The 13,643-nt window shown below is 42.4% G+C and overlaps 1 protein-coding gene across 2 annotated transcripts; it reads right to left on the reverse strand.

Annotated features, from left to right (window-relative positions):
• Positions 1–1,380: 1,380 nt before the first annotated feature.
• Positions 1,381–11,211, reverse strand: LOC115207426 (potassium voltage-gated channel subfamily A member 3-like). Of its 2 annotated transcripts, none has more exons than XM_029774496.1 (3): positions 9,441–11,211; positions 3,017–3,120; positions 1,381–2,835 (listed from the first exon to the last, which is right to left on the reverse strand). In XM_029774496.1, exon 1 carries the CDS (start codon positions 11,182–11,184, stop codon positions 9,634–9,636), a length of 1,551 nt encoding a protein of 516 aa, XP_029630356.1. In that variant the 5' UTR covers positions 11,185–11,211; the 3' UTR covers positions 1,381–2,835; positions 3,017–3,120; positions 9,441–9,633. The 2 variants fall into 2 exon arrangements, with proteins under 2 accessions (XP_029630356.1, XP_029630355.1); XM_029774495.1 differs by having other exon boundaries at positions 8,674–11,211.
• Positions 11,212–13,643: the final 2,432 nt, after the last annotated feature.

Below are 13,643 nucleotides of genomic sequence, written 5' to 3' on the forward strand. Positions count from 1 at the left end.
TCAATGAAAAAGGCCTTGTAATACCTTAAGGCTTTGCTAGACTTTATTGATAGGTAGAAATTACAACACATTCAGAAAGGTCAAGATGACAACACAGTTCTGCAACTGTGTAATTTATACTTGTTAATGAAAGTTATATGAGTATTTTTTCCCCCTCTAAATGATCAGTTAATGTATTAATACATTTTCTTTGTATATCCCTGGTATCCTTGGTCTCATTCGCGCTTCTTAGACTGATCGGATAGCGGATCATCTTTACACATACGGCCAAAGAGCAGGACAATAGAAATCAAACACTTTAGAGTAAAACCCTTTCTTTAATAACTGGCTTTTGGTATTTATATCCCTTGGGAGAAAAGGATATGTGTACAATACCCATGATATGGTCTGTGGGCCTTCCTTAGTCTTGACTCAAAGTGTTGAATGAACGCAGAGTCATGACCCAGAAGAGTGAATTTTATAAATATCCCCCAGTCTGCCATTAGACGTCCTCTGAAGAGTAGATGGATGGTTTTCCATTTGTATCGAGTAATAATAGCAATATGTCTGAAGCATACTATATTTCTGTCCGCAGCCCTATAGCTTTTTATAAACTTTTTAGGGCTAAGACAGGAAGTGTTACAGATATACACAATCATCAGTACAGTTGGTGAAGTTAGTAGTACTATAAATTAACTCTCTCTCTCCCCAGAATGCACTGCATGTCAGCTGCATCCCCTGTATCATTATAGTTTGCTGCTACTGATTCACTCCTTTCATGTGGCGAATGTCTGCCTGAGAGTAGAGGGGGATGCCTGGGGTCTCCTTGCCTCCTCTGGATGAGCATGACTTACACACACACACACACACACACACACACACACACACACACACACACACACACACACACACACACACACACACACACACGTCTGCTTACAACGAGAGCCCCTACCGAGCCACAGAGAAGACCAGCCCACTGTGAGAGGCTGACAACACAGAGGGGCTTGGCTTCCTTAAGTGCAGCTAAACCATGATATGGATGGTGTGTGTGTGTGTGTGTGTGTGTGTGTGTGTGTGTGTGTGTGTGTGTGTGTGTGTGTGTGTGTGTGTGTGTGTGTGTGTGTGTGTGTGTGTGTGTGTGTTCTTCCTCCAACACAGTGGCAACAGAGAGAGTGCCTCTCCTGAGAAGGGTCTCTCAGCACTCTGATGCTGAGAGTTCCAGAGTGCAGTCGGCCAGGCGTACTGTACCAGCTGAGACGATCTACATTTTACAGCTGGGCATCTCTCAAACGTACATGTATACTGTCTGTACTAATGTTCAGATTCACACATACATACTGTCACACACTTTCCCAGTCACACACACACACACACACACACACACACACACACACACACACACACACACACACACACACACACACACACGTAATGTACAGTATGTACAGTAATTATGTTCAGTTGACTAAATAGAAATGGGATCACATGCCTCACCTAATGTATTAAACATACAGTAGAAAAAAATACATTTTTCTTCCTGAGGTGCACTGAACTGCAGCTTGAGGTGTTCCACATAAGCATTCAAATTGAGCTCCACTGACAAGTGATTTATAGCTCAGGGTAAGTCACAGACATGTTTTCATTTTCCCAAACATAGAAATACTGAAGTGGGGAGAAATGAAGAGTGGACCCTATTTCCAGAGAGAACAAAGCCACTCAGCACTTCTGATAAGCCACCTGCACCTGTGACGTCATGGTATTATATTGTATTGGGAAAAGAGGATGACAGAGGAAAGAGGAGAGAAGAGAGTGGAGGAGGAAGGGAAAGAGAGGAGGATGCAATCGTGTGTGTGTGCTTGTGTGTTGGTGTGATAAATACATTTCCCCAATGACATTCATTCTTCAGATAAACAATCCTAACTTGTTACACTGCAATATTTTCACTCAACAGGCAAAAGCTTACTGAATTGATGACACATTTATGTGCTTACATTTGTCTGGGACAACGACAACACACCATGAATACATTGTGATGCTGAAAAACATGATCTCAGTCCTCTACTCCACTGGGGACGGCCATGGACCAACGAAAGGCCTGATGGGGATGGGGGAGGGCCATGGACCAACGAAAGGCCTGATGGGGACTGGGGATGGCCATGGACCAACCGCAGGCCTGATGGGGACTGGGGACGGCCATGGACCAACCACAGGCCTGATGGGGACTGGGGACGGCCATGGACCAACCGCAGGCCTGATGGGGACGGGGGCAGCCATGGACCAACCGCAGGCCTGATGTGGACTGGGGACGGCCATGGACCAACCACAGGCCTGATGGGGACTAGGGACGGCCATGGACCAACCGCAGGCCTGATGGGGACTGGGGACGGCCATGGACCAACCGCAGGCCTGATGGGGACTGGGGACGGCCATGGACCAACCGCAGGCCTGATGGGGACTGGGGACGGCCATGGACCAACCGCAGGCCTGATGGGGACTGGGGAGTTATGATGGGCCACATACACAGTGTGACTTCTTGCACTGGCATCTCTGGGATTGTATTCCAGATCTAAGACACTAGAAAGAGAGCGAGAGAGAGCGAGAGATCAGCACAGAGTACAACACATAATATTTTTCTCTGATAGACAGTCCATGGGAGGTGTGTTGAGGTCTTAGCTGAAGGCACTGTGTCCATGGCACCTTGCCTCTGGGGTCTCTCTCTAGCCCAGTACAGTATGTGTGGGAGATGGTGGAACCATAGAGATCCTCTATATCTTGATGTATTTCAGTTGGTGGGGTGTTGTGCTGCTGGAGCTTGAGGCCATTGGTATGAGTCAGGGGATTTCTCCTCTAGGCCTGTGGAGGTAAGAGATTAATGTACTACATTTTTTATTTTATTTTTGTGAAACTCAGGCAGTTTTTATGCCTATGTAATATGTACAAGACAAGAAGCTTTCATGCTTTTACATCTTTCAATGACATGCAGACATAATCCATCACATAACAAAAGGAAGAATACGAGAGAGATGTACACTACCTTTCAGGTGCATGTGTTCTGCTGCAGCAGTGTTGGTTGGGCGATGCTTGTTGGTAGGTTGAGATGAGGTTATCTGATCTAGCCAAGTGAAAATATCCATCCCACTAGGGGGAAATTACATGTGATTTAGGATTGTCATAAATAATTTCATATTCTGCCATTATTAGTTCATTCATATTTCATTTCATTATGCATGTTTGATATCATAATGTGCACTTTATACAATAAAAAAAAGTCTAGACATCATAATGTTGAACATAACAAGCTTGTATCCTCCCTGTCCTACATATGTTATCTCACTTGAGGGCAGCACTGAACTTTGTTTTGGACATAGACTTTTCAGAGTAGTGGTGGGTAAATTTATAAGGACATAAAAAGAGATCTGTGAAGCTAATTCTGCCCTAGCCCATTTAACTACCAATTAATTAGACTCCTACGATTTTCTCCCACATTCAGCACTATCACTTACAAATGACAAATGGTTTCTCAACTAGGTTAATGTATTTTTCAGAGATAGTTAGGCCCTAACATGCCCATTTACATTTGAACTAAATCTAAATTATGCGTAACTGATTTAATGTAGGTGAATTGGGTTTGATTAGCCTTGATGGAAGGGAACGGTGCAGCGTGGCTATGATTAATCCTAACAGAGACGGAAAAGCAGAACAGCGCTGGGACACCACCCTGCGGGAGGCAGTGCTAGTACTGTGGAAGTGACCAGCCATACAGCTCCAAGCCCTGCGCGGGTGAAAAACAAATCAATATTTCGTTGACTTTACAGCGTGCAAGCACTGTCCTTCCCACATTTTAACTTCCAAAAGACTTCAAAAGACCTCAATAATAGTATTTTAAAGATGAATTATTTATCAGAATAATCAGGCTACTCATCTTCGTTGTTGTTTTAAGTGATTAATTGTCAGACATGGATAATAATCGTACTAAAAAATAAAATAACATTAATAATTATACGAATATTAATAAATGCTATTCTTATTAATTGTATTTATGTGTTTATGTATATATATATTTATTATTGACATTTGCTATGTTTTCGTTTATTATTTATTGGCCATACATTATATGCATGTTGTTGTCTGTCGCATGGGTTGTCTATGTCCAATGCCGGCTCCTATTTTTGGCATAGCCTTTGTGTTTGTTTTGAGAGGGACAGTTCACAGCCGCGTGAGGAGAACAAGGGACAATAGTTTGGCTTGACGTCAGCCCCAGTTGGCATGCCAACTCAGAGAGATATCAAGCATAAGCCTCTAGTAATGACAAGGAATTGTGATGAGCGATTGCATTTTCTTCAGATAATAAAATATAGGTATATAATAAATAGCTAAGATTTAGAACGGGCTGTTGAAATATTGATATATTACTGCGTTTTGATGTTATGTTGATCCCATTTTTGCAATAACACAACCCAAAACATTTTAAGTCATGTATTTATTAATTTATTGTGGCTATCATTGATTTGATGTCTTGGATATAGGCTACAGAAAAAACTGCCTCCATTCTGTAAAGTTTAATGTTACCAGTCAAAAGTTTGGAAACACCTACTCATTCAAGGATTTTTCTTTATTTTACTATTTTCTACGTTGTGGAATAATAGTGAAGACATCAAAACTATGAAATAACACTTATGGAGTCATGTATTATGGAAAATCCAAATTAAACAAATCAAAAAATATTTTATATTTGAGATTTTTCAAAGTGGTCACCCTTTGCCTTGATGACAGCTTTGCACACTCTTGGCACTCTCTCAACCAGATTCATGAGGAATGCTTTTCCAACAGTCTTGAAGGAGTTCCCCGTATGCATACCATTTATTTGGGCTGCAATTTGAGGTGCAGTTAACTCTAATGAACTTATCCTCTGCAGCAGAGGTAACACTGGGTCTTCCTTTCCTGTGGCATTCCTCGTGAGAGCCAGTTTCATCATAGTGCTTAATTGTTTTTGCCACTGCACTTGAAGAAACTTCAAAGTTCTTGAAATTTTCCACATTGACTGATCTTCATGTCTTAAAGTAATGATGGACTGTAATTTTTCTTTGCTTATTTGAGCTGTTCTTGCCGTAATATGGACTTGGTCTTTTACCAAATAGGACTATCTCCTGTATACCTTCCCTACCTTGTCACAACACAACTGATTGGCTCAAAAGCATTAAGAAGGAAAGAAATTCCACAAATGTACTTTTAATAAGGCACACCTGTTAATTGAAATACATTCCAGGTGACTACCTCATGAAGCTGGTTGAGAGAATACCAAGTGTGAAAGCTGTCATCAAGGCAAAGGGTGGCTACTTTGAAGAATCTCAAATTTAAAATATATTTTGATATGTTTAACACTTTTTTTGGTTACTACATGATTCCATTTGTGTTATTTCATAGTGTTGATGTCTTCACTACTATTATACAATGTAGAAAAGGTTTTACTGCTAACCTACAAAGCACTGCAGGGGCTTGCTCCTATCTATCTTTCAGATTTGGTCCTGCCGTACATACCTACACGTACACTATGGTCACAAGACGCAGGCCTCCTTACTGTCCCTAGAATTTCTAAGCAAACAGCTGGAGGCAGGGCTTTCTCCTATAGAGCTCCATTTTTATGGAATGGTCTGCCTACCCATGTGAGAGATGCAGACTCGGTCTCAACCTTTAAGTCTTTATTGAAGACTCATCTCTTCAGTAGGTCATATGATTGAGTGTAGTCTGGCCCAGGAGTGTGAAGGTGAACGGAAAGGCACTGGAGCAACGAACCGCCCTTGCTGTCTCTGCATGGCCGGTTCCCCTCTCTCCACTGGGATTCTCTGCCTCTAACCCTATTACAGGGGCTGAGTCACTGGCTAACTGGTGCTCTTCCATGCCATCCCTAGGAGGGTGCGTCACTTGAGTGGGTTGAGTCACTGACGTGATCTTCCTGTCTGGGTTGCCCCCCTCGGATTGTGCCATGGCGGAGGTCTTTGTGGGCTATACTCGGCCTTGTCTCAGGATGGTAAGTTGGTGGATGAACATATCCCTCTCGTGGTGTGGTGGCGGTGCTTTGGCAAAGTGGGTGGGGTTATATCCTGCCGGTTTTGCCCTGTCCGGGGGTATTGTTGGATGGGGCCAAAGTTTCTCCCGACCCCTCCTGTCTCAGCCTCCAGTATTTATGCTGCAGTAGTTTATGTGTCGGGGGTTATATCTATGTGTCAGTCTGTTATATCTGCAGTATTTCTCCTGTCTTATCCTGTTGGTGCTAGGGGGCAATATTTGCACGGCCGGATAAAAAACGTACCCGATTTAAACTGGTTACTACTCTTTCCCAGAAACGGGAATATGCATATAATTAGTAGATTTGGATAGAAAACAGTCTAAAGTTTATAAAACAATTTGAATGGTGTCTGTGAGTATAACAGAACTCATATGGCAGGCCAAAACCTGAGATTCCATACAGGAAGTGCCCTGTCTGACAATTTGTTCTCCTTCTGTGGCATCTCTATCAAAAATACAGCATCTCTGCTGTAACGTGACATTTTCTAAGGCTTCCATTGGCTCTCAGAAGGCGCCAGAAAGTGGAATGACGTCTCTCCTGTCTCTGGGCAAAAAACAGCAGGAGATTTTGTGAGTGGTCAGGCTGGGAACAGTGACACTGGAGATGCGCGTTCATGTGAATTCTCCATTTTTTTCTTTCAGCCTTTGAATGAATACAACGTTGCCTGGTTGGAATATTATCGCTATTTTACGAGAAAAATAGCATAAAAATGAATTTAAACAGCGTTTGACATGCTTTGAAGTACGGTAATGGAATATTTTGACATTTTTTGTCACAAAATGCGCACGGATACTGACCTGAACGCACGAACAAAACGGAGCTATTTGAATATAACTATGGATTATTTGGAACCAAAACAACATTTGTTGTTGAAGTAGAAGTCCTGGGAGTGCATTCTGACGAAGAACAGCAAAGGTAATCCAATTTTTCTTATGGTAAATCTGAGTTTGGTGAGGGCCAAACTTGGTGGGTGTCAAATTAGCTAGCCGTGATGGCCGGGCTATGTACTCAGAATATTGCAAAATGTGCTTTCGCCGAAAAGCTATGTTAAAATCTGACACCGCGATTGCATAAAGGAGTTCTGTATCTATAATTCTTAAAATAATTGTTATGTATTTTGTGAACGTTAATCGTGAGTAATTTAGTAAATTCACCGGAAGTTTGCGGTGGGTATGCTAGTTCTGAACATCACAAGCTAATGTAAAAAGCTGTTTTTTGATATAAATATGAACTTGATTGAACAAAACATGCATGTATTGTATAACATAATGTCCTAGGAGTGTCATCTGATGAAGATCATCAAAGGTTAGTGCTGCATTTAGCTGTGGTTTTGGTTTTTGTGACATATATGCTTGCTTTGGAAATGGCTGTGTGATTATTTTTGGCAGGGTACTCTCCTGACATAATCTAATGTTTTGCTTTCGCTGTAAAGCCTTTTTGAAATCGGACAATGTGGTTAGATTAACGAGAGTCTTGTCTTTAAAATGGTGTAAAATAGTTATATGTTTGAGAAATTGAAGTTATAGCATTTTTGAGGTATTTGTAGCATGAGGACTGCAGATGTGGCCAGGGCAATGTCCGTACTGTGAGAGGCCTAACATAGAGCTACAGGGAGACAGGACGGACAGCTGATGGTCCTCGCAGTGGCAGACCACGTGTAACAACACCTGCACAGGATCGGTACATCCGAACATCACACCTGCAGGACAGGTACAGGATGGCAACAACAGGTCCTCACCAGACATCACCGGCAACAACGTTGCCTATGGGCACAAACCCACCGTTGCTGGACCAGACAGGACTGGCAAAAGGTGCTCTTCACTGTCGAGTCGCGGCTTTGTCTCACCAGGAGTGATGGTCGGATTCGCGTTTTTTCGTCGAAGGAATGAGCGTTACACCGAGGCCTGTACTCTGGAGCGGGATCGATTTGGAGGTGGAGGGTCCGTCATGGTCTGTGGCGGTGTGTCACAGCATCATTGGACTGAGCTTGTTGTCATTGCAGGCAATCTCATCGCTGTGCGTTACAGGGAAGACATCCTCCTCCCTCATGTGGTACCCTTTCTGCAGGCTCATCCTGACTTGACCCTCCAGCATGACAATGCCACCAGCCATACTGCTTGTTCTGTGCGTGATTTCCTGCAAGACAGGAATATCAGTGTTCTGCCATGGCCATCGAAGAGCCCGGATCTCAATCCCATTGAGCACGTTTGGGGCCTGTTGGATCGGAAGGTGAGATCTAGGGCCATTCCCCCCAGAAATGTCCGGGAACTTGCAGGTGCCTTGGTGGAAGAGTGGGGTAACATCTCACAGCAAGGACTGGCAAGTCTGGTGCAGTCCATGAGGAGTAGATGCACTGCAGTAGTTAATGCAGCTGGCGGCCATACAGACCGTTACTTTTGATTTTGACCACCCCCCCTCTTTGTTCAGGGACACATTATTCAATTTCTCTTAGTCACATGTCTGTGGAACTTGTTCAGTTTATGTCTCAGTTGTTTAATATTGTTATGCTCATACAAATATTTACTCATGTTAAATTTGCTGAAAATAAACGCAGTTGACAGTGAGTGGACATTTATTTTTTGCAGATTTTTTAAACGGTTGTTTCATTAGGTCTACATGTTTACCATATTAAGACTCACGGAGGGCTCTGCTCTCGCTTTCAAGGCGGGCTGCTCATCCATCTGGAGGGTTTCTGTGAAAACGCAGAGCGATACCATGGTAATATTAACGGGGTTACCCAGGAAACTGTAGTCGTCATGGAGACTGCATCACAAGGCTCAGTGGCATCCAGGAGGCGGGACTTTGCTGTTCTTCTTTCTTCCATCCACGCGCATTATATGCAATGTGTCCATGTCTTCATCATTGTGCTCACACTATCCTCCATGATGGAAATAGTCTTGAAGGCATGTTTTGTAGGAAAATAAATTCCATGTAGTCCTGACGATGTGTTTGGATGGAATTATGACTAGATCCATTAATTACCAATAATTACTACCACTGTCAATTGTAGGCTATACAATTATTCTAGCCCATTTAACGGGTAATGAGACATTCAAATTACATGGAGATATTTTATCAAAGACATTCCCGAGTCTTGGTAATTTCATTTTCTTGTTTTATTTGGTATTGGCTGTAATGCTAAAAGCCTGCTCTCGTAGGCTATGATACTGTATGTCCATGATATTTCCATTACGCATATGTTGCCCATTCAAGCATAGCCTATGTTTGTCATCATCCGATGTAAGCAACATCCTACAGACATTGTAGATTATATTGTATTGCTATTAATGACAAGACTGAACACTGATAAGCCAACGAACGTTTCCCTTTAAAAGACACAACGACAACACTGTTTCGATTCGGGAATAAATATGCAACACTTACAACCTACCGAACTACCGAACATCAACACCTGTTTTGGACTCAAGGACGAATTGTAAGATTACAGTACGCTTTGCAACCTCTGTGGCACACTAGCACACTCCACTTGACAGATATGTACCGACACATCACGATTAGTTTAGCTATCATAGAAAAAAATAGTAGTCGTAACTCTATATCTCCATCATATAAAATGAAAGCATTTACACGTCCGTGAATATCTTTTTGATGTTCACGCAGTTTTGGTTATTCTCATTGGTGAAGTTGGGCTGTTTATACCCACTGTTGATGCCCTCCTCTATAACCATATATTCTGACTTGCTCAGAGATGACGTGCTACGAGTCCTTTTCAGCCCCTCTGTGGCTGAGGGTAGGTGCTCGCAGCTGCTGACGTGCAAGTACTGTGCGTGCTCTTCTCCATCAGTCTCCCTATGGTAAAAGTAATTGAAGTTGGAGACAATAACTGGCACAGGGAGAGCAATAGTCAACACTCCGGCAATAGCACACAATGACCCAACAATTTTGCCACCAATTGTCACAGGGTGCATGTCTCCATATCCGACAGTAGTCATGGTGACCACAGCCCACCAGAACGCATCTGGGATGCTTGTGAAACTGGAGGATGGGTCATCGGCTTCGGCAAAATAAACAGCACTGGAGAAAAGGATAACTCCAATGAAAAGAAAAAATATCAGCAGTCCAAGCTCCCTCATGCTGGCCTTTAGCGTCTGCCCTAAGATCTGTAGGCCCTTCGAGTGCCTGGAGAGCTTGAAGATGCGAAAGACTCTCACGAGCCTTATCACTCTGAGAATGGCCAGGGACATGGCTTGTTGACCATTACCCTGCTTCTCAGCCAGTTCTGTCCCCAAAGTGATGAAGTAGGGAAATATGGCGACAATGTCGATGATGTTCATGATATTTTTTGAGAACGTGGATTTGCTGGGGCACGCGAAGAACCTGACCAGCAACTCAAAAGAGAACCAGATTATGCAAAGTGTCTCTATCACAAAGAAAGGGTCGGTGAATGGATTTGCGTGGTAGGAGGCCGTCCCATTGACTGTAAGTGCTAACTGGATAGGTTCCCGGTCATCCCGAAACTCAGGCAAGGTCTCTAAACAGAATATAACAATTGATATTAAAATGACAAGCACTGAGACGATAGCTATTCCCCTAGCTGGCCCAGAGCTTTCAGGGTATTCAAACAAAAGCCAAACCTGCTTTTGGAATTCATTATTGGGTAAAATACGTTCTTCTTCTTTTATGAATCCTTCGTCCTCTCGGAATTTTTCCATAGCCTCTTCCCCGAGTTGATAGAAATTGATCTCCTCAGAGAAGATGTCAATGGGCACGTTAACAGGTCTCCGTATGCGCCCTCCTGACTGGTAATAATAGAGAATGGCATCAAAGCTGGGTCGGTTTCTGTCGAAGAAGTACTCGTTCCTCAGTGGGTCAAAGTAACGCATTCTCTTTCTGGGGTCCCCGAGCAACGTTTTCGGAAACTGGTTGAAAGTTTTGAGTTGAGTTTCGAAGCGTAAACCTGAAATGTTGATAACCACCCTCTCGCAGCAATCGCGTCCACGCTCTCGCTCATATCGATCCACGGACAGGTGGCTCGAAAGCGCCACTGACTCCTCCAACATGTTTTCGACTGTCATGACGCCCTTCTCCGTCTCGAAGTAACCGTGGTTCTCAACGTTGTTGCCTCTGTGTCTCACCGAGCGGGGTGAGTCGATTAGGTTAAAGTGGTCATCCATACAGGTGGTATGGAGAGGGCAGAGTGCGCCGCGCCTCCTCTAGCCAAACCCCCCATACACGCAGAGCAGACGCTCAAGCGACGCGACTTCCCTCCCCTCTCATCATCTCCGCTCGTTGCCACTGTGAAGTGTTTCCGCCCCACGAAGCACACAATGGGGTTAATAAACACAGGTCTATTCCCGCCCACGGCGCGCATATCTGACACACTTCCACCCAGTTGGAACTTAAACACATAAACACCAGCAGGCGCATGCCATCTCCATTTGTTTCCATTTTAGTCATTTATCAGATTTACAGGAGCAATTAGGTTGAAGTGCCTTGCTAAAGGGCACATCAACAGATTATTCACCTAGGATTCGAAACAACCTTTCGCTTACTGGCCCAACGCTCTTAACCGCTTGGCGACCTGCACACCTTGTAAATGAAACGGAAACAACAAATATGATGAAGGGATAACTGCAAATTCCCAAAATATATTGGGTTCCTATTGTTATCACATTTGATATTTTCCCTGATTGAAAACATTATTACAAAACTGATTAACTATCACAAAACCCACTGTCTACTCCCTACCATCAAAATGTAGGCTAGTACAAAGAGGGAAAAATACGTTTTCCTGTGCATTTCTACTGTCTAATATGATGACAATTCCATTTAAATGACAGAACTGTCTATTACAAGGGGCTAGAAGTAATTTCTACATTAGATGTACTTGTTTTTGAAAATAGCCTACCATTCAGCCAAAAAAATGTTGCTCTCCATGGTGCTGAAATTAGCCCACTCCGTTCAATCGACGGATTATACAAATATTACCCGCATGGACACAGCATTTATCTCATTGGCCTCTTAGCTCATAATGATTCATGAAGAATAATCAGATCAATCTCCTACTCATACCACATACACATTATACCACAATCACTGCTTTTTTAGGCCTACATTTAGTCCTAATGAAATTAAGTTATACATGATTGCATATTACATATTTTAATCAGACCTGCTTCACCAAATGTCACTAACAGTAGGCTACACTGAATTTTGCCTTCTGTTTCTGTATAAAATGTGTCAGTAATATGTAGGCCTATTGTCCAGACTACCGTATGCAGTAATAATATTGCTTCAAATGAAGCCATTTCTAAGATGTAGCCTAAAGATGCTGCCAATATTAGGTATATTGTCAATGTTCCCATTTTATCAGAACACAGCAGGCATACAAATGTTAGATCTTAATTTGATCACCCTGTTGTTGCAGGACATTTCCAAGTGTAGGCTATTTGAGGTTTAAAAGAGCTTATAAAGTTTGTAATTTATACTTAAAAAAATTGCCCTAACTTAAAATGTTACCAATAACAGGGGAGGTTAGCATGTCTTGGGGGGTATGATCTTTGACCCTCTGCAACTTTCTCACTCATCATTATTCACAATTCAATCAGGATTATCTATAATCATGTTAGCATCCACATAAACATAGAAGTGTTTAAACATGAAGCATATTATATTCTTATTTACAATAAAAGTGATTCCAAAATGACACAATACATTATTTACCATCCATTTCTATTGGGCACAAAATAATCTGAAACGCAAGCAAATGCTTGGCTCTGTCATGACTTCCGCCGAAGATGGTGCCTCTCCTTGTTCGGGCGGCGTTCGGTGGTCGACGTCACCAGCTTTCTAGCTGTCACCGATCTGCGTTTATTTTTCCATTTGTTTTGTCTTGATTGTACACACCTGGCTCCCATTACGTTAAAATTGATTCCCTATTTAACCCTCTGGTTCCCACATGGTTTTGTGCATGTTTGTTCTTTGTTTAGTGTTCAAGACTTCCGTGAGCTGGTGTGTTTTTCCCTGTGTGGAAATTAGTGTTGTTTCTTTTTGAGTAAAGTACGTCTTTTACTCAGTTCTGTGTCCTGCGCCTGACTCCGTCCTAACCGCTGCACACTGACACCTGACAGGCTCTTCGATGGCCAAAAACTGCAAATGCATTCAAGAAGTTTGTAGTGTCACAAGCTTGATGTAGTCATTGTTTGGAATATGGGACCACATAGGATACTACACTTTTGACAATTTTTTTTATAAGAATCTTTAGGGGTGTCAATAATTTTGGCCCTAACCTTTTTGAGAAAAAAAGTATTACTTGAAAAATCTCTTTCTCTGAGCAATTGTATTAGTATAAAATAACATAATGTCCCATTTTTTTTGGAGCATACAATATTTGAATTATTTATTTTATTATTTTATAAGGTCATTTTTGCTCATTTTTATCAAAGGTGTCAATAATAACCTCACAGTATATCTCAAGAGCAGCACTAGTATTCTGCATGATATAAAATGGCCTCAAATAACATTTAATGTAAGTGTCTGAACTGAAGGGTCAACCTCTGTAGCAGCATGGGATTGATGAGGAAAATGCTAAATCAATATTCAATCTCAATACCTGCATTTCATAGTAATGATG

Source organism: Salmo trutta, chromosome 14 (genome assembly GCF_901001165.1).
Source record: "Salmo trutta chromosome 14, fSalTru1.1, whole genome shotgun sequence".
Taxonomy (NCBI): domain Eukaryota; kingdom Metazoa; phylum Chordata; class Actinopteri; order Salmoniformes; family Salmonidae; genus Salmo; species Salmo trutta.